Source organism: Neophocaena asiaeorientalis, unplaced genomic scaffold (genome assembly GCF_003031525.2).
Source record: "Neophocaena asiaeorientalis asiaeorientalis breed wild unplaced genomic scaffold, Neophocaena_asiaeorientalis_V1.1 scaffold438, whole genome shotgun sequence".
Taxonomy (NCBI): Eukaryota; Metazoa; Chordata; class Mammalia; order Artiodactyla; family Phocoenidae; genus Neophocaena; species Neophocaena asiaeorientalis.
Window position 1 is genome coordinate 6,864,792 of NW_020173491.1, and position 24,315 is coordinate 6,889,106.

The window sequence follows — 24,315 nt, forward strand, 5'->3', positions numbered from 1 at the left end:
TCAGAAATGGATGAGACTTTTGGGCTGTCTTTTATTTCTGTTTTTGACTGTCTTATCATGCTCGCTGTATTTGTAAGATCACTGAGAACAGGGTCACTCTGTGTTTATCTCTCTATTCCTGGCATGTTGACCTGAATTTAATGTTTTTATAAATATGGTTGGCCCTCTACATCCACAGGTTCCACATCCACGTATTCAGAGGCCTTTTTGTCCCGAAAATATTCTGAAGAAAAAAATTCCAGAAAGTTCCAAAAAAACAAAACTTAAATTTGCCCCACTCTGGAAACTTTACATAGTGTTTACATTGTATTTACAATTATTTACATAGCATTTACATTGTATTTAGTAATAGAAGTAATCTAGAGATGATTTAAAGTAGATGGGAGAATGGGACTTCCCTGGCCGTCCAGTGGTTAAGAAAGACTCCACGCTTCCACTGCAGGGGGCGCAGGTTCAATCCCTGGTCAGGGAACTAGGATTGCACATGCCATGCAGCACGGCCAAAAAGTTAAAAAACAAAAAGTATATGGGAGGATGTTGCATTGGTTATATGCAAATACTACGCCATTTTATAGAAGGGACTTGTGCATCCAAGGATTTTTCTATGGGGGAGGGGGTGGCGGGGGGGAGTCCTGGACCCAATCCCCCATGTATATGAGGAACAATTCTGTACTATAGGCAGAATCACAAAAGTCCTTTCCAAGGAGTTGTCTCGTTGAGAGATAACTCAAGAGGGAATCACAGAAATTGGATTGCCTTTTCCCTAGGGAAAAGCACACCCCTTTACTTTCTTACTACTGAGCGAAAATGGATGTGCTGTTTTAAGGGGACCTGACGCTTGTCACAGCAGGCTACAGGAAACCATGTTATGTGGCCTCCTTAATTACCCAGTGAAGCTGTTATCTCCTGCCCGGCTGCCTGCTCTAAGGCTTCTGCTTGTTTTATCTGGCCTGGCTCCACTGGTTAGCTTCTAGCTAGTTGGAAGACTATCAGATTGTAATCAGTCATTTCTTCCATACTGATGTATGAAAAACAGGACCAGCTACATAATTTGTGAGACCTGGTGAAAAATGAAAATGCAGGATTTCTTGTTCAAAATTTATTAAGAATTTTCAGAAGAGCATTAAACAAAGAGTAGAGCCCCAGAGGTGCCACACCCATGAAGCCAGCCTGGATGAAAAGGGACTGAGCCCTTCTCAGCCAACAAAAACCAATCACAGAAAGCTGAGCATGGGGACAATTATCTCCAAAGCGCTTCACCTCCCTTCTTAGTACAAACACTGCTGAAAAGGAAACCACCCGTGTTCTGTGTTATATTAAGGCTGATTGTTATGGATTGAACTGTGTCCTCCAAAAAGATGAATTCCTAAGCCCCTAGTACGTGTACGTGACAGTATTTGGAAATGGGGTCTTTGCAGATGATCAAGTTGAGGTCATCAGGGTAAAACCCTAATCCAATATGACTGGTGTCCTTATAAAAAAAAGTGGGGGGGTGGGAATTGGGACACAAAGACAGGCATGCATAGAGAAAATGACGTGAGGGCACGCACACAGGGGGAGCACACTATGAACACGAAGGCAGAGATGGGGGTGATGCAGCTACACACCAAGGAATGCCAAAGATTGCCAGCATGGAACAGATTCTCCCCTATAGCCCTCAGAAGGAACCAACCCTGCCTGACACCTTGATCTTGAAACCAAGCAGGGCCCTGTGGGGCTCCTGGACACAGAGGCCTTTTTGTCCCGCATTTCTTGTAGGCAAGACTCCAGGCTCCATGACCTTCCCTGAGTTCCAAAGGGCAGATTCGAACAGTTGCTAATCAAGGGGGGAGCAGCCATGAAGCCACCTGAGGCCAGGTTAAAGGGACCAGAGAAGCTCCTCAAGATTAGGAGACCCTGCACACACCCTAATCTTGTCAGCAACCCCACCCTTTAGAAACTCCGCAGAAGAAAGAAGAATGTAAGACTATTACCGCCTTGATCCTTATTGAATACCCCTGACCACAAGCCCCGAATATGAGACCTCTCCCTATTCCCCAGGGAGGGGGGGGGGGACAGTTCTTGAGGTGCTGGCCTGCTGTGTTCCCTCTTTGCCTGACAAAGAATAAAGCCACCCTTTCTTTCTCCTCCAAGACTCTGTCTCTGTATCTCATTTTGGCATCGGTGTACAGGGAGCCAATATTTTGGCATCAATCTCAGACTTCCAGCCTCTAGAGCTGTGAGACAATACATTTCTGTCCTTTAAGCCACCCAGTCTGTGGTACTACACCCACCAACCACACCAGGTTCCTCCTGTTACCCTCCTTATATTTGCCCCACTCTGGAAACTATTTACATAGTGTTTACATTGTATGTACAATTGCCAATGTCCTGACACACCTGGCAAAACAGATGTCCCAACAGGATTAGAACAAGGACGGGCCAGCACAATGTCAGTTTTGTTTTTCAAGACTTTTTTTTTCCTACAGAGGGAGGGAGTGTCTACCTCAGCCAGGCCTCTGTGGTCACATTTTAGGAAAACTGAGAAACGTGCCTTCTGTGTCTCAGCCCCAATTTCAAGGAAGTATGTGTTAGTATCCTATAAAGTGAGGCCTTTTTCGAGCGTCTCCCAGCTTAAGCTTGACTGTGACCTGCTTGCCACTCATTAGGATGACGTCCCACAGTTAGGGGTACAACGTTCAATTCTGACGTCACAGGTGAAGGGGCAACATTGGCTCGGATTCCTGCATCCTGAACCCCAGAAGAATCTCCCTTCTTCCTAGTCCTTCTAAGGCTTGTCGGGGCGCCCTTCCATGTGGGCTCGCAAACGGGGCTCCCCCAGCAGTTCTCTGAGCTGAGGCCGGGGTGGGGGTGGGGAGGCTTCCCCTGGGGGGCCTGGCCACCCGGGGAAGGGAAAGGGGAAATGCGGCTGGTGTCAAAAGGGCGGAGCTGCTTCTTTGTGAGGAAACAATTTGCAGAGGCTGCCAAACCGGAGAGTCGGCAGGGTCGGCCCTCCCTAAAGTGCCGTGAGCAACTCGAGCCGGGGAGCAAGCCAGTGTCTCAGGGCCGAGGGGCCCCGCGTGGGCCGCGCGCACGCCAGCACAGCCCCCGAACCCAGGGTCCAGGGCCGCAGCCGCGCCTGTGGGTGACGCCACGGCGGCGGGTTGCATCAGCCTGCTCCCACGTGCTCCGCCCGCCCTTCCGCCCACGGAGCCGGGCGCCGATTGGGCCACGTTAGGGCAGTGCTCTCCGCCCCAGCCAATGGGTGGCAGCCACAGAGGGTTCTGTCCGCAGAGTCCGGGCGCGGGGTTCCTATAAAAGGTCCCCGAGACGGGCGCGCGCGCTCCAGAGAAGCGAACCGTTTTTGTGTAGGTTGTGGCGGCGGCGGCGGCACTTCCTGCCTGGCATCTGGGAGCGCCGCCGAGCCCACAGCACCGTCGACATGGAACCCGAGCCCGTCACGCTCCTGGTGAAGAGCCCCAACCAGCGCCACCGCGACTTGGAGCTGAGCGGCGACCGCAGCTGGAGCGTGAGCCGCCTCAAGGCCCATCTGAGCCGCGTCTACCCCGAGCGCCCGGTGAGAGGAGCCTCCGGCTCCAGCTGCCAACACTCCCCTAACCCCGGCTGTCATCCTCGCAGCCCTCCTCGCGTCCCCCTTGGGATGCCACGTTCTCCTCCCCTTTCCCTGTAACTTCTCGCTTCGCCGGCCTTCCGCTGGTGCTCCCCAGGTCCCCTCTCCCAGGCCTGTGGTCTCCCCCTTTCTGCCCTGCCGCCGTAGGCGCTCTCTGACGTGGCTCAGAGGCTGTCACTTCCTCGTTCTAGGCCGCCATCGTCCCGCCTTCCTGACGGGCCGCCTTCCCTTGTCACCTCGCGTCCTAGGTCCCCAAACTCTAACGGCTGTCACACTCCCGCCATACCTCTTCAGACCCCTTCCCAGTCCCCTAGATCTGGCTTCCAGCCTTAGCCAAGCCGCTGAAACAGCAGTTTGACCTTGAGTGAGTCATTTCATCCTCCAAGCCTTAATTTCCCCAAAACGTCGGAGTGACTGGGTGTTCCTCGTTAGGATTGCATCCGATGGGTAGGAATAAGGAAACGTAAGTGCTGCGAAGTGAGTTTTCTGAATGTAGCCTCTCATTGCAGAGAGGTGAGGGCAGGGGCCAAGGCCCGGCCAGTGGCTAGAGAAACGTGGTGAGCGCCCAAGCAGCGTGTACTTAAGGCCCCACACCCAGGAACAGGACGTGGCGCTTCCCCTCCCTGTGAGCTGGACTCCACAGCCTTTGCTTAGTCGCAGGGAGGAGCCCGGGGCACTTTCCGGTAGAAGATGATTTAGAAGGAAAATAGGTGGAAGGAATCTCCTGGAGTCTGGGTTTTAAGACTCTGGTCCCTCAATTACAGAGACTTCCTTGCTTTGTTTTGGTTGACCTATCTGTCAACATCACCCTTAGGACCGCCCTCCCTCCCCACCACGTGATGGAGGCTATGAGCTGGACCTTCCTATATTTACTTTCTACTCTGATATTATGTAAGTGTCAACAGTGTTTTTTACTGCCCACAACTGTAATTCTCCATCAAACAGGAGAGGGCATCAGGACAGGACAAGATTGTGAAATTGTTCTTTCTTATCTGAAGTGTTGTAACGTGTCAGGTTGTAGCTTATGGGTCAGGTTGTTTTTGCTTCATATTGTCAAGAACGTGGTAGTGAGTTTCCCTTCTGAGTCGTTCTTTTGAAATGTGCTTATTTATTTAATAAGCTCCCATTCCTCTAGCACTCGCCTTGGCACTATTTGCAGTTTCACCATAGCTGCTCCCAAGAAACAGGTGGCAGTGCTGCTGCAAGAATGGCTATTAGGTACGCAAATTGGCGAAGCACGTGTAGCCTCTAGTTGCGTCATTTGGTAAAAGGCAGTGTTTTGGAGGAGGGCTTTCCTTTAGGGCTTCCTTGGGTGAGGAACATCGCTCCTATTAAGTCCGAGGATCCAAAGTTGTAAATAAAAGGTCTCTCAGGTCTGTATATTTGTGTTTAAAAATTTTGGTTGGAGCACATGCGTCATTTGCTTTCTAATATGAGAAGCCTTACTTTATAATAGTAGTTTGCTTAATATATATATTTTTAAATCGGCCTCTGGATAAAGACGCAGAGTGTCGGTTCAGGCCTTTAACAGGCCTCAAATCATGGGCACCCGTGGTTTTCAAACCTTTTCTAGTGTGAAACTCTTTAATATAATGCAGGACCCCACCTATACAATAACGTTTACAAGTCCAGGTTTATAGCATTTACACATGAAGTTCAGTCAGTGAGAACAACGATGAACACAGCATCCAGTATATTTCTGCAGTTTGTTATAGTTGCCCCGTGTCCAAAAAAAAAAAAACTCCTGATTTATGCAGATAAATAAGTACAGTTATTTTTTGTTAGTTTTAAACAGCTTTTTGCTTTATAATCTTGGGCTACTTGGCAGGAGCAGCTTTGTTCCAAATTTTGCATAATTGGTTATTTTGGCAAGAGTAGATTGAGAAGTTGCTGGTGAGCTCCGGTGTACTGACTTTGGTATGTATCACTTGAAGCCATTATTTAAGTCCAGTTTTAAATTTTATTTATTTATGTTTGGCTGCGTTGGATCTTTGTTGCTGTGCGCAGGCTTTCTCTAGTTGCAGCGAGCGGGGGCTACTCTTCGTTGCGGTGCGTGGGCTTCTCGTCGCGGTGGCTTCTCTTGTTGCCTACCACGGGCTCTAGGCACGCGGGCTTCAGTAGTTGTGGCACGTGGGCTCAGTAGTTGTGGCTCTCAGGCTCTAGAGTGCAGGCTCAGTAGTGGGGGCGCACGGGCTTAGTTGCTCTGCGGCTTGTGGGATCTTCCCGGACCAGGACTTGAACCTGTGTCCCCTGCATTGGCAGGTGGATTCTGAACCACTGTGCCACCAGGGAAGTCCCTTAAGTCCAGTTCTTAAGGGAATTAAAAATGGATTTTAAAAGTGAGATTTGTATAAAAGTGTGTGGCACGACTGTGGTTTTAAAATCACTGGAATGGAGTAGAGGGTTCGGAATCTTGACTCTTTAGCAGCAGGTGACCTTGGACAAGTGAATTTTAGACTTTCCCCCCTTAAAATAAGCATGGTAAATATAGGGTTGTGGTGTAGAATGTTACCACACACCATCTTCTCTTTAGCTGCATTTGTATGTTGGCAAAAGTCTCTTTGAGGGTTTAAGTTTAGAATTGCTTCATGTTATCTTGGGACAATGCTAGGTGGTTTTAGGGAAGGCTGACTTTGAGTTTTCTCTGAGACCAAACTTTGAGTTTTGAAGTTTGTTGCTGTAGGAGCCCCAGATTTGTGCTTTTTGTGGCAGAAAGCAATTTCCCTGGGAGTTAAGAAGTCAGGTAGCTTGCCATAGGTTTTGTGGACTGGAGGTAGTTTGCCATCCTAAATTTGTTTGCATGTTAGAGATCAGTTTAAAGTTAAGTACTTCCTAAGTAAAAGTTTTGTATATGGAGCCTTTGGAAAAATGTTTTCCTATGATGCTGGGAAAAACACACGTTTAAATTATTTGTATAAAACAGTTTCTTCAGTGTTGGGAACTTGAGGGGGCTAAATGCTGATCTGTGCTGCTCTTTCTTTCCATAAGCATCCAGAGGACCAGAGGTTAATTTATTCTGGGAAGCTGTTGTTGGATCACCAGTGTCTCAGGGACTTGCTTCCAAAGGTATCACTAAATATATTAACTTTTGAATGTTTTTGAGCACTAACAAGGTTGAATTCAGGTCCTAAAGTACCTCCTTATTACTTTCAGCAGGAAACCCGGCATGTTTTGCATCTGGTGTGCAGTGTGAAGGGTCCTTCCAAAATGCCAGAAGCCAGCGCAAAGGTATGTCTGCTTTTTCATGATGATAGCAGTTCGTATCATTCAGACTCTCAAGGTCAAAATAAAGGAAGTTGGATAAAACTCTTAAGTCTTTTTATCATATAATATTTTGTCTCTTCCCCGGTGAGAATCAGGAATAAGAAACTGTTATCAATACAAGTGAGAGTTCACTATAATAGTAGTAGACTGTTCCATTAGTGTTGTAGTAGAAAAGTGGAGTTCTGCAGTACACTCCTTTCTGGGATTTGATTTGATCTATAGTGGCTGTGTATCCAGATCACCGAACTAGCAAGGCAGTCATGAATTTAGCACATAATAAATTTCTTCTAAGGAAACATTGATTTTTATAAAGAGTAAAAAATGACTATATTTCCTTTGGAAATTTTCATTGTGATTATTTGTTTGGATAGGAAAAGGCCGCAGTCTTAAGTGATCTCTTAAGACTTGCTTATGTTAGATGGTCAAAATCCCTCATTTTTCATTTCACAGTGTTAGTTCAAATATACAGTATTAAGGGACTTCCCTGGTGGCACAGTGGTTAAGAATCCATCTGCCAATGCAGGGGACACGGGTTCAATCCCTGGTCCGGGAAGATCCCACATGCCACAGAGCAACTAAGCCCATGTGCCACAACTACTGAGCCTGCGCTCTAGAGCCCGCGAGCCACAACTACTGAGCCCATGGGCCACAACTACTGAAGCCCTCCCATCTAGAGCCCGTGCTGTGCAACAAGAGTAGCCACGACAATAAGAAGCCAGCACACTGCAACGAAGAGTAGCCCCTGCTTTCCTCAGCTAGAGAAAGCCCGCATGCAGCAACAAAGACCCAATGCAGCCAAACATAAAAATAAATAAATTCATTTTAAATATATATATACAGTATTAATATTCTAATGTGGTGATACATTCTAAATTTGCATTACAACTGTACATCCTGAAACATCTGAATATAGTGTAAGAAATTCTTTAGGTTGCTGGCTGGGTTGTGTTTATAAATCTTATTGGTCAAATTTAATTTCTTAGTAAATTTAACACCATAAGATGTATAGAAAAAAAAAGATGTATAGAGCATTAACAGGAAGCTTTCTCACTAATGATAACTTCATTGGGAGATTTTAGTGGAACTACAGCATAGCTACTCTAGGAAAAAATATGGATTTTTTTTTAGTATCTGTATTGATACTGTGTTGAACAAATTTTAGAATATTCATGTAACATTGCATCTGTTTGATTTTGTCAAGTTCAGAGGTCAGGGTTGGGGACATAAGCCATTCACAGAGAAAGAATCCTTGAAGCTTGATTTCACACAGTTGCATCAGGCCTTTTGTTCTCATGTTCATGTTACACTTATCTAGGTTGCTGAATCCATAGAGCAGCCCGCTGGTCTTAATCAGGGACAGTCTCCTGGGGATTCCTCAAGTGACGGTTTAAGGCAAAGGGAGGTTGTTCGGAACCCTTCTCCCTCTGGATGGGAGAATATCTCGAGGTGAGTGCTGTAATAAAGAAGCAGGTTGTACAACATGAATGTGCATTATTTGCATCAACTTAAGAATAAGCTGTGTTTATACTATATAGTCATAGAATTTTTAAATGGACAAAATTTTGCTTTATAAGGGCTTCACTTTAAAGATCTCTTCTGTATTTAACGTTTCTTAATACATAGCCTTTTAGGAACATCTAAAAAGTGGAGATGCATGTCCTGAAAACCTGGGCATTTCTCCTCCTATGTGGGTGTGCTTCACATTGCGCTGACCTCATGGTAGGGAATTAGTGCTGGTGCAGAAAAGCAGCTGTTGTGAGCGCTGTGCAGCTGCTCTGCCGAGTGGCTTTGTGCTTTGTCTTTCGTAACAGTGGGTGACACAAGGGGAAGGGATTGTTTGAGAAATGCTCTGCCAAGTACGTGTCGGTGGTGCTAGGAGAAAAGGAGCAATTAGAGCTTTCCTTTAGCGCAGAAGCCAGAAGCGACTAAATGCTGTGATGTTCGGATTTCACAGCTCTTGGAACACCTTACTATGAAAGATCCTATGGGAAAAAACAGTTTATTAACTACAAGCTGAAACTCTGTTACTCCCCGAGTCCTCTGCCCATCATTTCCTAGTAGTTTTTAATATCTGATGATAAAGTCAGGTGTTTGAGGAATGAAGAGTTGGTTTTTTTTCTTAATGGAGGTTTTCAAATATACACAAAAGTAGAGGGAATTGTATAATGAACCTCCATATAATGATCAAAGTTTTGCCATACTTGCTTTATCTATTCCTGCTTCCCATTTTTTCCTGAAGTATTTAAAAGTAATTCCCAGACATTATGTCAGTTCATGATCAAAAACAGTGTCGTACCAAGACCTATTTGTATTAGAATACAATTTTAGAAATACTCTGGGTATGGAATTTGGTTAAGTTCCATACCTACCATATAAAGTGGATAATTGAATCCATTATTGGATAGAAACGCTTAAAACTGTTTCCCTTTTTCTGGCTATACGATTTGAGAATTTAGGCTCATATCTGACTATGAATTTTACCATAATAAAACTTGATTTCGTCCAACAAATATTTATTGGACAGCTGGTGCATATAAGTTTGTTTAAGGATAGGAGTTGACCAGCAGAGATGACCACATAACAACTCCTGATCTTTCTGCAGTTCTGTTAGTTTGAATTTTGTGAAGTGATGCCAAAGAAGTTCACTGTGTAGAGTTCACAAAACCAGAGATGACTCCCACACACACCCTGCCCCAGGCTGCGCTAGATGATAGAGGCATGAGTTTGGTGTCAAACAGGTCTCAAATCCAGCCCTACTACTTACAGGTTCAGTGACCACGTGCAGATCCTTTGTCTTCCCTGAGCTGCACTCGGGCTCCCCTCTGTAAAATGGCGGGGTGGAGAGCTCCCTCCCCACAAGGTTGTTGGGGATCCCGTGAGATAACAGCCCGGTGGCCTTACAAGGCACAAGTGGTCAGTAAGCGTGCATGGGTGGTGCCACACATAACTCTGCTCCCCGTATAGTTCGGATCTAGGGGTGAGGGAGAAATGGGTATTGGGAGGAAAGGAGTATTTCCTGCAGAAAAGACTTTGGGAGAGGTGTGACTTTTTAGAGCTGCTCCCTAAAGAATGAATAGTGGGGTTTAGACCTTCAGTGAGACTCAGCAAGTCTAAAATAAGGGTGGGGATCCACTTCGACTGAAAAGGTCCAGCTTGTTTGTACATCATAGTGATGACACCGTGAGACCCCAGTGCTGGACAGAGGGCTCTTGTTTTCCCACGGGATCCAGACCACGGGAGGGGGGCTTTGTCAGTACTTTCTGTGACTGTGTTACACAGGTGCATCACCCAGAAATCTACATGTAGCTATCATAAAGCTCAATCTTCGGTCTCTTTGTTTTGAATTCCTGATTGTAATTTAAACTTAATTTTCATTTATTCATACTAAACCAACTCAAAAAGAGCATTTTTTTAAATCTTTCATAGGCCTGAAGCTGCCCAGCCGGCGTTCCAAGGCCTGGGGCCTGGTTTCTCAGGCTACACAACCTATGGGTGGCTGCAGCTCTCCTGGTTCCAGCAGATATACGCACGGCAGTACTACATGCAGTAGTGAGTCTTTCCTCACGTTCTGGGTGTGGCCAGGGCTCCCAGAAATTGAGGGAACTCCCATCCCTCAAAAATGCCTAACTTACCCATAAAGTTAGGAAGGGTGGGATGAGTGTGTTTCCATCACTTATCTGCAGAGTCCTTTCTGTGGGTGGAATAGAGTATAAATGATAACTACTGATTTGTGTATTGATGCATGGTTTGCTGACTGATCCATAGTTTGATGACTTTATTTAGAATATGTTATTTCCTCTTTTTTTCTTTTCAATTTGTGATATCTTTAGCATTTTATGAAAATCTTAATTTGCTACTGCACCATATTTTCATGGTGGCCTTGGTGTTTAATTCCAGATGAAATTTACCAAGCACCTTCTCTTAGGAGTAGAAAAGACATTTATAGATAGGACTATTAGTAAAGAAGTTCTTCACTAAGTTAAAGAAAAATCAAGTTTGTGTATGCCTTCTTAATAGTAAAAGATCCCTGCGTAAACGCACTTATGAGAACAAGTCTTCATGGTGCCTTGCTCTCAACAGTATTTGCCTCTGTCATTTTTATTTTAGCTTAGCAGCCACTGCTGCGTCAGGGGCTTTTGTCCCCTCGCCAAGTGCACAAGAGATACCTGTGGTCTCTGCGCCTGCTCCAGCCCCTATCCACAACCAGTTTCCAGCTGAAAACCAGCCCGCCAATCAGAACGCTGCTCCTCAAGTGGTGGTTAATCCTGGGGCCAATCAGAATTTGCGGATGAATGCACAGGGTGGCCCTATTGTGGAAGAAGATGATGAGATAAATCGAGATTGGTTGGATTGGACCTATTCAGCAGCTACGTTTTCCGTTTTTCTTAGTATCCTCTACTTCTACTCTTCTCTGAGCAGATTCCTCATGGTCATGGGGGCCACCGTAGTTATGTACCTGTAAGCAGATGATTTCGCTTTCCCTTTTTTCCCTTTACTACAGATTACACTATGTGGTGACTCAAACCAAGTGCAGATTTTCCTCTTTTTTGAGCAGTCTCAGTCAATATTTAAGGAGGTGTATTTAAATAGTACGTCATTCTAGGGTTTTCGATGCAAAGAATTGATGGCTTGGTTACGCATTGCCAAAAACACAACTAATTCTGTGTTAATACAGGAACAACATTCTCTTCTTTTCCTCTAGTTAAGTTACCTGCCAGGTTCATGAACCACAATAAAACAGCCATACTGAGGCATGGAAAGGAAAATTGTATTTGTGTTGAATAAGAACATATTTGTCTTTTATCAGGCTACAGCTGCCTTCTAGGATAAAGGTCAGGCAATGGCTGTGGCACAGTCCTGAAGGGCCAGAGATCCATCACAGACCTGGCATTTGGCTTTCTCCATGGCTTAGAGCAGTGGTTCTCAACCAGGGTAGTTTTGCATCTGCCTCTACCCCTGTCCCCAAGACGTTTGGTGGTGTTTGGAGACGTTTTTGACTGTCACAGCGAGGGGCGTGGTCCTGCTGGCATCTGGTTGGTAGCTGTTAAACATCCTCTGGTGCCCAGGACAGCCCCACAGTAAATATCCAGCCCGGTGTGTCAGCAGTACCCAAGTTCAGAAACCCTGGCCTAGAGTTATATGTCCTTGTATGTGGTGAAAACTGACAGAAGAAATTTTTCCTCTATAGGAAAAATGGATTTTTATTTTAGTTTTTAAAAATCTTAAAAAAGAAATATTTAGAATAATGCATTAAGTACTCATATCCAGTATTAATCATTGTTATACTTTGTCATATTTGCTTCAAGACTTGGGTTTAATTGGATTTTTCAGATGCAACTTTTAGTTAATTCTTTAAATTCTATAGTCTCTAGAATCATATATGTAGGTGACCAAATCTAGGTCTTATTAGTATGTTATTACATATAGTCACAGCTGTGTATGTATTTCCCCTTCCCCCTCTGTTCAGGTTTTCGTGTCTTAAGGTTTAGGTCAGATGAAGAAGTATTTATTGAGCACATACTATGTGTCAGGTGCTGTTTATGTTGCTGGGCACATGCTAATGAATAAAGCCTAGTTTCCATAGTGCCTGTCAAGAACCTGACAGGCCAGTGAGAAAGTCTAGGAGCTGGTGTGGTGGAATGTCTCTGTAGATGGGCCTGGCTGCGAGCTTCTAATCAGGGTCTGCTCTGATGAGAGGAGGGGAGCAAGGGGGACCTTATCTCATTGAGAGGACCCTTAAATTCTTGAGTACATGTCACTCTGATGTTCACTAAGATGGACTTTATATGCTTCCTTTGAAGGCATCATGTCGGGTGGTTTCCATTTCGACAGAGGCCAGTTCAGAACTTCCCGAATGATGGTCCTCCTCAGGAAGCTGCAAACCAGGACCCCAACAATAACTTCCAGGTATGGAGCTTCTGCTGGAGCCCGGCGATCTCGGTGTGAAACACCGGGCTCTCGAGTCCTTAATCTTTAGATACCTTGTGGTGTACCATTTTATTAGGCTCAGTATTTCAAGATTTTTTTCAAATTTATTCTTATAGGGTTAGCTATTTTTAAAACATTGTGTCATAAAATCCATCAGGTATTTTGGTCATGTGGCAATTTGCATTTTGGCATATATATGTAATGTTTTTTTTAAACTCAGTATTTTTAGTGTTCATTCTCAATAATATGTTATACCATGGAAACTGCTAATGGAGAGTTATTCTAATTAAGGATTAGGAACATAAGCATGTCTCACAGAATAGATTTCCTGGAAAATAACATACAGAAATAGAATTTTTAGGGACTTCCCTGGTGGTCCAGTGGCTAAGACTCTGGGCTCCCAGTACAGGGGGCCTGGGTTTGATCCCCGGTCAGGGAACTAGATCCCACATGCTGCAACTAAAATATCCTGCATGCAGCAACAAAGATCCCGCGTGCTGCAACTAACACCCATCACTGCCAAATAAATAAATATTAAAAAAAAGAAATAGAATTTTTATAAGGCAGTTTAATGCATAATCCTAAAGGATATTCTTTTTAATATAAAGTGTCACCCTCGAATCTGTTTTTAGAATCCTGTGTTTTCGTTTTTTTAAGTTTTAGTTTTCTTTAACTAGGGACACTGCCAGAATTAGGAAAATATCCACATTTAATGAAGTGGCTAACTTAATTACTGGTTTAATAATAGTTGAAGATCTAGTTACAGTACTTCATTTGATCTGATACTTGCTGCCAGGAATATTGAAAACTATGAGAATGTTCCAGCACAGTCGTGCTACGGAGGCTGGAGAAGGAGCTCCGTCCAGCTGGGGATGTCGTCCCCGGGGTCCTGCCTGCCTGGCTTGGCTTATGGGGCAAGGGTCCAGGGAGCCACTCTGCCCTTTCCTGATATTATTGGGTGTTTGTCACGGTCCTCTTTTCTCCTTGTGTTTTATTACCTGTAGGAAGACCCTGATCCTGAAATTGCAGACCCCAACCGCCTTCCTCCAGACAGAGACGTAGTGGATGAGGAGCAGACCAGTCCTTCATTTATGAGCACAGCCTGGCTCGTCTTCAAGACTTTCTTTGCCTCTCTTCTTCCAGAAGGTCCCCCAGCCATAGCAAACTGATGGTGTTTGCTGCTAGAGGCTTTGGCAGGCGTGGACTGGATCATCTGGTTCTGGCTAGATTTCCTTACCTGGGTGTGGCAACAGCACAGAATTAGTAAAAGAATCAACAAAGAGGATGACATGTTTTTGCAATTCTGCAAAAGCAGAAAGTAAGATGTGAAGCCATGATACAAATTGATGAACAAAAAATGCCTAAGGCTTCTCATATCTTTATTCTGAAGAGCTTTAATATATATTGTTGTAGTTTAATAGACATTGTAAGTAGAAGGCATTAGTGTCGCATGTTTATGCCTGAGGAACTTTTCCAGATGTGTGTGTCTGCATGTGTGTTTGTACATAGATGTCATAGATGCAGAAATGGTTCTGCTGGTACGATTTGATTCCTGTTGGAATGTTTAAATTACACTAAGTGTACTACTTTATATAATCAACGAAATTGCTAGACATGTTTTAGCAGGACTTTTCTAGGAAAGACTTATGTATAATTGCTTTTTAAAATGCGTGCTTTACTTTAAACCAAGAGGAGCTTTGCAGAGGTGAAAACCTTTGCTGGGTTTTCTGTTCAATAAAGTTTTACTATGAATGACCCTGGCAGAGACTCCTGTCATCTTACCAGTTTACTCCGTTTCCATCATCCCTGGATGGTCGACAGCTGAGTTGCTGGTTTTTGAGTAACCTGAATATTGTGCCTCTTCTTATTAAAGGACTGTTTGTACTGATGAAGGAGATAGGGTAAGGCCACGACAGTTTTAATTTACTAAGGTTATGCTTGTGTTTGCCCCCCATTTCCTGATTTAAACAGTACTAGCTTATGTTGTAACCCATCAGAGTTAAATTCCCACGATTTAAAGTTAATGGCATTAAGTACCTTTCACCTGTTCACATGTCATGCTGAGCTTACTTTTGGACTTTAATCCTTCTTTTAAGTATTATTTTTGAGACTAATCTGAAAAGCAAAGTGCTGTGTACTTTTTTTTTGTGGTGTGCGGGCCTGTCATTGTTGTGGCCTCTCCCGCCACGGAGCACAGGCTCCGGACGCGCAGGCTCAGCAGCCATGGCTCACGGGCCCAGCCGCTCCGCGGCATGTGGGATCTTCCCGGACCGGGGCACGAACCCGCGTCCCCTGCATCGGCAGGCGGACTCTCAACCACTGCACCACCAGGGAAGCCCTGTGTAATTTTTAACATGAGTGATGCTGTAAGTAGAATGCTGAAGGCCTGGGAGTGTTGCTTTGGGCGAAGTATAATGAGCTTCTTGTGTCATGGTCATGATCATTTGAATGAATTGTGACTGGACACATTGACATCAAATAAACATTCACTGAACAATTCATAGCCAGGTGCTGGGTAGATACAAAGCTGTTTTATGTATGGTCGTGCTTTAAAAAGCCAACTAAGATAATTATGTAAGGAGTGAAATGGCATAGAGTCAGGTGACACCAGACCTCCAGAACAGAGGAATGGCCAGTCAGGAGGCAGTGATTATTGATGAGTTATGAAGGCAATGTTTGCTTGAAGGAAGAAGTGGCTTGAGGTTTTGTAGTTTTACAAGTGAGGAAGTAGGTGACAGAAAAAGCCTGAGGAGCTGGAGAGAGAAGGGTCACAGCAGAAGCAAGAGTGCAGAGATGAGACTTCCCTCCTGCCATGAAGCTGGATTGATGAAAGTGGTCATTAAGAGTTGATACGAAGGCCTTTTAAAACTGTTGGGTTGAAAATCCTGTCGTTTTGCAGAGCAAGGGGCGTCATCCTTTGGAAGAGGGGCCTGGAGCCCCAGGCAGCTGGCAGTGCCCAGCTCCTGTTTCTGAAGGAGTGGGGCCTCTCTCCCTGTGGTGTCGGGTTGCATGGATTCAACTCCAGATTCCACCAGCCCAAAATAGTTCCAGGATGGTTGGTGCTCCTGAGGACAGCTGACAAGGGTTCAGACTGTCCCAAGCCCCACTAATACAAGAGAAGAACCTTCAGACAAAAGCCAAGGCTTAAGAGCGCTGCTGGGTGGGCGACATGGCAGAAATAACAGTGCTTCCACAACAGTTACTAAATATAGCATAAGGATGTACTACGTATCACTGTTAATACTTAGGAAATTATTGGTTGGGGTCTCTGTTGTTAAGTAGCAATTAAAAAGCTAAAAGCACAAACCAAAAAATTTCCAAATGTTAGCTCAAGCCATAGTAGCTTTAGTAGTTTAGTACTATGGCTCAAGCCATAGTAGCTTTTTAAGTTTGCATTTTCCAAGGTGTGTTTTCTCGAATCCTAGTTCTGTAGAAGAACTCCAGAACTCCAGAAAATGAGCCCATGGTCAAGTAAATCTGGAAACCAGGTTGATTCCAGTTGGTGGGTTTCTTCACTGCAGGATTCCCGGGGCCTTTAATATGCTGATGTACTTTTGAAGGAGGGTGTGTGGTCTGCGGGCCCCTCTGTTCTGTGAACCTGCCCATGACTGAACAGAGTGCCACGGTTGGGGAAATGCAGTTGTTACTATTAATCAACACCTTGTTTGGCATTCTAAGCAGCAAACAGATGCATGGTGAGAAGTGATGGCGTACAACCGCAATGAACAATGGAGATGAATATTCTTTATGTGGCCGGGGAGGGGATCAGAAGCCATGCGGATCTATAGTCTGACTGAGAGGGAGAGATTACAGGTCATCTTTGTCAGAAGTAGCTCTTTTACCCATTTCTAAGGAAGTTAGCCCTTTGTCAGAAGAAACTGTAGTGGCCTCCCCGAGGTAGTTACCTTGAGAGATGCTGCTGATTCTTCTCAGGACCTATGCCCACCCCGCCTCTCTTTGCTTCTAGACCTATAACCAGACTCAAGTCCCAGCAGGCCTCAAGGAGTGAACAGCTTTTTGCTACACACTGAAAGAGCTGCATGATTTTCCCAATTTATACAGACAGATCTCGGGGGGTGCGTGGGAGTGGATATTAACGGGTGTGGGTTAGTGGTGGAAGCAACACTGAGTTGGGGCAGGCTGACTTTATTAACGTGGATGCACTAAGCAGAGATTCTGCGTTTACTGTTTTAGCATGAAGAGTGAGGAAGGACACTGATAGTTTAGTTGGCTGAAACATAGTCTAACAGGCGGCTTACACTCAATGAAGTTGAAGTGCCAGGATTGCTTTAGGGAACTGTAGCGGGAGGTATTCTGAATCTTAGGAAGATTGGAATGTTAGAGTGGATTTTTTTTTTTTAATATTTATTTCGGCTGCGCCGGTTCTTAGTTATGGCACGGGGGATCTTCATTGCAACACACGCGACCTTTTAGTTGCAGCATGAGGATTCTTACTTGTGGCATGGCTGTGGGATCTAGTTCCCCCACCAGGGATCGAACCCGGGCCCCCTGCATTGGTAGCGCAGCGTCTTACCCACTGGACCACCAGGGAAGTCCATCGGAGTGGATTTATCATGTCAGACCTGCTCACCCACCCTGCGAGGGTCCAGAGACACACCTTTCACCACGACTGAGAAATAAATTTGTGCGGGGAGCCCAGCGTCATTGCAGAGCTCTGTGGTCATTCTTCTCTGTAGGTCAGAAATTACAGTGGGAACCACAGTTACTGAACTAGGATCCTTAAATGCAATAGGGATAATCGGATTCCTGGGTGGCAGAGGCCAAGTGGTAGAACTTAAATCACCAGAGATAAGGTGGCTGTGGATACCATTATGGTACCAGCAGAGTCTAAAAAGAAATAGAATCGTTGGACTTGCAGAGACCTAGGGCATTGGCCAGTTGATCATGGTGTCCCTTAGAAAGAAAGAAATGGGGGCAGGCTAACTGAATTCTTGATCTGTGTAAGCAGAAGTGAACAGAAGTCTCAGTTGAATCACCCAAACGGAATCAGCTTCTCCATCAGTTCCCGGACTTGAGACAGTTTCCAGACCCAGAAACCCTCGAATGAAGCGGAGCAAGTCTCCTTGAGGAAGGACCCTGCAACACTGAAAAAATTTACACTTTTGCCCAGCCTTCCCCTAAAGGAACCTGAAGCTTTTTATCAAGGTGACTGTGCATTGGGGAAAAGGAAATAATCAGACTTTGGGGGGATGGCTGGACACAGCCTCTAAACTAAAACTAATTCAAGGAGACCCAAAACGTGACTGTGGTCCGCCAGTCAAGAGTAGAAACTTATGGGGCTTCCCTGGTGGAGCAGTGGTTGAGAATCTGCCTGCCAATGTAGGGGACACGGGTTCGAGCCCTGGTCCAGGAGGATCCCACATGCCACGGAGCAGCTAACCCCGTGCGCCACAACTACTGAGCCTGCGCTCTAGGGCCTGCGAGCCACAACTACTGAAGCCCTCCCACCTAGAGCCCGATCTCCGCAACAAGAGAAGCCACCGCAATGAGAAGCACGCGCACCTCAACGAAGAGTAGCCCCCGCTCGCCGCAACTAGAGAAAGCCATGCACAGCAACAAAGAACCAAGGCAGCCAAAAATAAATTTTTTTTAAAATGCTCAATTTAAAAAAAAAAGAGTAGAAACTAATGGAGGTCAGGTCCATCTCACAGTAGGTCCAGTGGGTCCCTGAACCCATCTTGTGGTTATGGCCCCAGTTCCGGGATGTATAGTTGAAATAGACACACAGGCACATCTTGTTTTACTGTGCTTTACTTTATTGTACTTCGCAGATAACTGTTTTTTTTGCAGATTGAAGGTTTGTGGCAACCCTGCGCTGAGCAAGTCTATCAGGACCATTCTTCCAGCAGCATTTGCTCACTTCGTGTCTCTGTGTCAGATTTTGGTGAATTTCTCAATGTTTCAAATCCTCCACCAGCAAAAAGATGATGACTCGCTGAAGGCTCAGATGACGATTAGCATTCTTTAGCAATACAGTGTTTTTAAATTAAGGTACGTACATTGTTCTATTAGACATAATGTTATTCCACACTTAATAGACTATGGTATAGTGTAAACATAACTTTTACAGGCACTGGGCAACCAAAAAAAGTTCATATGACTCACTTTATTGCGATAATCGCTTTATTGCAGTGGACTGCAACCAAACCCGCGGTATCTCCGAGGTGTGCCTGTACTTAGCAACGGGCAGAATCCCCACATTGGTTCCCTCGCGTGTGGAGTGAGGCCCATTATGGTAGGAAAACCAAGTGGAAGTCACGAGGACTGCCTCTACCTAGGAAAATGGTAAATGAAAAACAATACTGCATCCCTGGAGGGACTACAGAGATCAGTGCCACCATCAAGGACTTGAGAGATGCAGGGGTGGTGACTCCCACATCTCCAACCCCCGTTCTGTCTGTGCAGAAGACAGATGGATGACAGTGGATGATCATAAACTGATGATTGGAGGTGGTGGCTCCAATTGCAGCTGCTCTTCCAGATGTGGTTTCATTACTTGAGCAAATTAACACATCCGCTGGTTCCTGGTTTGCAGCTACTGATTTGGCAAGTGCTCTTTTCTCAGTACCTGTTAGTAAAGACCACGAAAAGCAGTTTGCTTTCAGCTGGCCAGACCAGCAATACACCTTCACTGTCCTGCCTCGGGTAGATCAACTCTCCAGCTTGATGTCATTATAATTTGGTCTGCAGGTATCTTGATCACCTTTCCCTTCCACAAAACATCCCACAGGTTTAACATCGATGATATATGCAGATTCCATCTAGAGAACAAGAAGTAGTAACTATAGATATACTGGTAAGACATTTGCATTGTCGATGGTCGGAAATAAATTTCACCAAAAGTCAGGGGCCTTCCACCTCAGTGAAATTTCTAGCGATGCGCTGGTTGGGTGCGTGTCAAGATACCTGTTTTCTCAGTGAAGGATAAGTTATTGCATCTGGCCCCTCCTGCAGCCAAAAAACCAGGCACAACACCTAGTTGGCCTCTCTGGATGTTGGACCTCTCTGGGTGTGTCACTCTGGCCCATTTACCAAGTGACCTGAAAAGCTGCCTATTTTGAGTGGGGCCCAGAACAAGAGAAAGATTTGCACCAGGTCCAGGCTGCTGTGTGTGCTGCTCTGCCACTTGGGCCACAGGATCCAGCAGATCTCCTGGTGCTTGAAGAGGCGGGGGCAGGCAGGGATGCTGTCTGGAGCTTGTGACAGGTCCCTACAGATGAATCACAGTGGAGGCCCTTAGGATTTGGGGGCAAAGTCCTGCCATCCTCTGCAGATAATCCCTTTCCTTTTGAGTAACTACTGGGCCATTGGATTTACATCTGCAAAGACTCTATTTCCAAATAAGGTCATCCTAGGGTTCTGGATGGACGTGAACCTGGGGGGACACAATTCACCCCACAACAGGGAGAAGTGCTTTCCGGAGACACAACATTGATGTCATTGAACTGGAAGTTCAGACAGCTACCAGCCACTCTGGGCTCCTTAAGCCTCCAAGTCGTCAGGCAGAGAAGGGAGTTATCTTATTGGCTGGGGTGACTGACCCTGACTACCAAGAGGAAATCGGGCTGCTACTATACAATTAGTTAACTTTACATAACAGGATCTTTCTTCTTTGGCCACGCAGCCTGCGGGATCATATTTCCCCGACCAGAGATCGAACCCCTGCCGCCTGCAGTGGAAGCACAGAGTCTTAACCACTGGACCACCAGGGAAGTCCCTACATCACAGGATTTAGGTTACAGGATCTCACAGAGAAGAGTAACTGTCACCCACGGACTTGGCATTCTCTTCTGGGGAAAGGATCTGTGTGTTCTGGGTTATAGACAGGATAGTTGCATCACATTCGATGGAAGCAAGGCTTTGCTATTTTCTTTATCTGGAGATTAAGTGTGGTTTAAGGACGTGTGCATGGGTAGCAAGCTGATAAAAGGTGAACTGGGCTAGGCCTAGTCATTCAATCAAACACTAATCTAGGTGTTGCCGGGAGGTTATTTTGCAGATGTGATTAACATCTACAATCCAGTAGACTTTAAGTAAAGGAGATTATCCTCTGCATCTGAGTTGGCCTCATCCAGCTAGCTGAAAGATCTGAAGAGACAAATTGAGGTTTCCAGAGGACGAAGCCGTTAAGGCCGCGGGCGGCAGTATCAGCTTCTTCTCAAGAGTTTCCAGCCTGCCAGCCTGCCCTGCAATGTCAGACTCACCTAGCCAGCCTCTACAATCATGTAAGCCCATTTCTTGAAAGATAGAAACAAGCAAATAATCTCCTGTGGGTTCTGTTTCTCTGCTAGAGCCCTGACTGCTAAAGGGCCCCAGCTCTGGAGGTTAGGAGTCCTGCTCCTCAGCCTGGTGCACCACACTGACCAGTGGGGTTGCTGCCAGGCAGGCTGTGTCCCTTGTTCAGAATCAGCTGCCCCCCGGCTCTGCTTGAGACCAAAGGCATATGGGGGCAGCTCCAGAGAAGGTATAAGGCTTTGCTCTGTGCCTCACAAAGAAGGTTTCCCATTCCAGAAGTGAGCTGGACAGCCTTGGGGAAATGGGAAGAGGCAGCCTCCACTGGAAGCACGTCCTTAGGGTGGAAGGGGTGGGATATAACGGTGCAGGGAGCAGGAAGTGAGGTGGGGCTAGCTGTCTCCGACGTGACACATCCAAGAGTGGCTTTGCCCGCAGTGGTACCGAGTGGCCCGGCAGCAGCCGACTCGGGCGCTCTGATGCCTGTGGTACTCAGGCATGGCAGGAGCTTGCGTTCCCTGCCACACAGCTGGCTGAAGAGCACACAGGCAGGCACGTGTCACGGGGTCGACACTCACAGTTACACACTCAGGACCTTCCTGGTGCCGGGTGTTCCTGCCCTCATGGAGCTTACATCCTGGCAGGATGACAGAGACTAAAGAAGGAAAGAAGTGGACATAAAATGACAAGTACTGGGGAAAAAACATAGAAAGAAAAGAGAATAATGGGATGGGGGACACTAGTTAGCAGTGGGTTTGGGGGAGGACAAGTGGTTAGACAGTGGTCAGGGAAGGCCTCTGAGGAGGTGACGCCGGAATGGTGAGCTGAAGCAAACCAAGCAAAGATTTGGGGAAGGGTCTTCCAAGTAGAAAGGCGAGTGCAAAGGTCCTGAGGTAGGAACAAGGTCAGCATAGCCAATGCCTTAGAAGGTGGCAGGCGGCTGAAGTTGAGTGAAGGGGGTGGTGGGTGAAGGGATCCAAAAGTGGGGGGACAGATCATATAGGGCCTTCTAGGCCATCGTAAGGAATGTGGGTTCTAGTCAAAGTGAGATGGGATCCATTGGAGGAGTCATAAGGGAGGGAACAGTATGGTCTGATGGATTATAGTTCAAGGAGCTGGAGTTTTCCGGGGTGGGGGGGAGGGAGGAGAAACGATTTACACACAAGGGGTATAGGAGGGAAGACCGCGTACTGAGAACCTGCGGGGAAGGCCTCAAATCCAGGGTCAGAGCAGGGAGCTGAGGGCATGGAGGAGCGTGCCAGTGACGACAGAAGGCAGGTGGGAGGATTTGGGGTCAGGGAGGACTAGGGGGTGGGTTGGCTGAAGGCTGCAGGGAGCTGCAGAGGGTAAGAGTCCTGGTGTGGGCTGACTGGGAGACCCGCATCTAGGTGGTGCTGGAGACAGACAGGGAGGCGTTGGCAGGATGAGGCCAGAGAGGTCGTCCCTAGGGAAGGGCAGAGGGTGCAAGGGCAGGAGAGCTGGTTTGAGCCCTGGGGCCTCTCCAGGCTGAGCCCCTGCTCCCTCATCCAAAACATAGGACATAAACTGCTCTGTCCACCCCACAGGGGCCACGAGGCTCAAAATAACGCAGTGTTCTCCAAAGGTGGCAAACGTGCCCTGGGGTGGGTGTGCAGAACCAAATCTAGAGGGTCTGTCCCTTATTTTAATAACCGTGTTACTTTTCAATGTATTAGATAAGCGTATTTTTCTACTTAAAGTGGAGATACGAAGTTCCCTTTTGAAATACATTTAAGTAAAGCGAGTCGGTTTAAAAGGTTAAGTAAGTAACAGTCTAAAGCATGTACAGAGAAGGCAGAAATCATGGCAGTAGTTTTTGAATGATGGAGGTCAGGAAACACTAAAAGTTTTGTGAACATACAGCCCATGAAAATGTTTTTTTAAAAAAAGACACGAATCTCATCGCGATCGTCTGTTTGGGTGGCTCTTGTGGGTTCACGTGCACGCGTCTGGGCGTGTACGTCTCATAGGCAGATGTAGCTGGGGTTGGTGTGTAGGGGACCTGTGTGTGTACGTGGGATGTGCGCATCCGTGCACACACGCACGCAAGGTTATTTGTATGTGCACGTGGATTGCTTTATCTGGGCAGGTGTGTGGATACAGGTACACCAGGTATGCGAGCATTTTGGGTTACAGCCGCCTCCCCCTCCCAGCCCTCAGCGCTACCCAGTGGCCCTGGGCTGGGCCGGAAGCCTGGGGCCAGCTGGTCTCCAGCCACCAGGGGGCAGCAGAGGCCGAGCAGGGCCTTCTTGAGGACGGGTCTCCTCTGAGTTTGGCATGCGAGGCCCTCTGAAGTCTCCCTCTGTCCTGTCCCCACTTCCCCAGATCGCCCCAGGCCTCTGCCAGATTAGCCAGTGGCCCGTGGCTGAGGCTTGCTGGAAGACCTAGGACTCAGAAAATGGACCTGTGGTCGTAGGTGGTTTGGGACTCCTGGGGTCATGGGGGGAAGGGACCCGGGTCCCTGAGGTGCTGGCATCTGGAATTCTGGGGGGGTGTACAGCTGGCTGGCCACTTCTGACTCTTCTGCAGGCTGGGCTCTGGGTCTCTTCTCAGGGGTGCTCTGTAGCTGTCTGTCTCCCTTACTCTCAGCCCCACGCCTGCTCAGAATAAAGCTGAACCCTTGGGCTCACCCCAGCCTTGTGGCGAGTAGGCCCCTCCGAGGCTCCCAGGTTGGCATCACAGGGGCAACTGGATCCTAGAGCCCTTCGGCTCTGTCCCCGCATCCAGGGCCACCACCTGCACTAACAGGGAGGAGCACCCCCAGGTCAGCCCAGTGGCGGCAGTGACTAACCCAAATCCCGGAAGCCCCCCCAGTTTTTCCATCCACAAATACGTAACGAGGTCCTACTGTGTGCCGGGCACTGCTGCAGAAACTCACCTTCTAGTGATGGGTGACACTTCTTCCCTGCCAGCCTTGAGGACGGAGGCCTCGCTAGAGCAGAGTATATTAACACCCAGCCTGGAGAAGAGGATGAGCCATGCTGATAAGACAGCCGACTGTGGGCCAGGCAAGCAATACCCCCTTTAATTCTCCCACCAACCCTAGGAGATGTGTAAAATGCGCCCATTTTATGCTTGAAGAAACTGAGGCTCTGAGAGGTTAAGTGGCTTACCCAAGTTGCACAGCCGATGTGTGGCCCATGCTGGGAGCCACGTGTAGCCTGCTCGCATTCATAAGTTCTCTTTCTTTAGAGACCCTGGGCACGACGTAGACACAGCCGCCTACTCTTTGTTGTGACTGA

At 46.8% G+C, this 24,315-nt stretch overlaps 1 protein-coding gene across 1 annotated transcript; it reads left to right on the forward strand.

Moving 5' to 3' along the window:
- The first annotated feature begins 3,041 nt into the window (after nt 1-3,041).
- HERPUD1 (homocysteine inducible ER protein with ubiquitin like domain 1) lies at nt 3,042-14,562 on the forward strand. The gene is made up of 8 exons (XM_024747435.1): nt 3,042-3,556; nt 6,599-6,676; nt 6,764-6,838; nt 8,190-8,320; nt 10,301-10,423; nt 10,982-11,332; nt 12,676-12,781; nt 13,807-14,562. Exons 1-8 carry the CDS (start codon nt 3,422-3,424, stop codon nt 13,969-13,971), a joined length of 1,164 nt encoding a protein of 387 aa, XP_024603203.1. The 5' UTR covers nt 3,042-3,421; the 3' UTR covers nt 13,972-14,562.
- Nucleotides 14,563-24,315: the final 9,753 nt, after the last annotated feature.

Bases quoted from the DNA above. Each gene is read 5' to 3' on its own strand.
- HERPUD1 (XM_024747435.1), top strand. From the start codon at position 3,422: ATGGAACCCGAGCCCGTCACGCTCCTGGTGAAGAGCCCCAACCAGCGC. The intron at 8,321-10,300 runs GTGAGTGCTGTA...AATCTTTCATAG, and splicing joins GGATGGGAGAATATCTCGAG to GCCTGAAGCTGCCCAGCCGG. The intron at 12,782-13,806 runs GTATGGAGCTTC...TATTACCTGTAG, and splicing joins ACCCCAACAATAACTTCCAG to GAAGACCCTGATCCTGAAAT.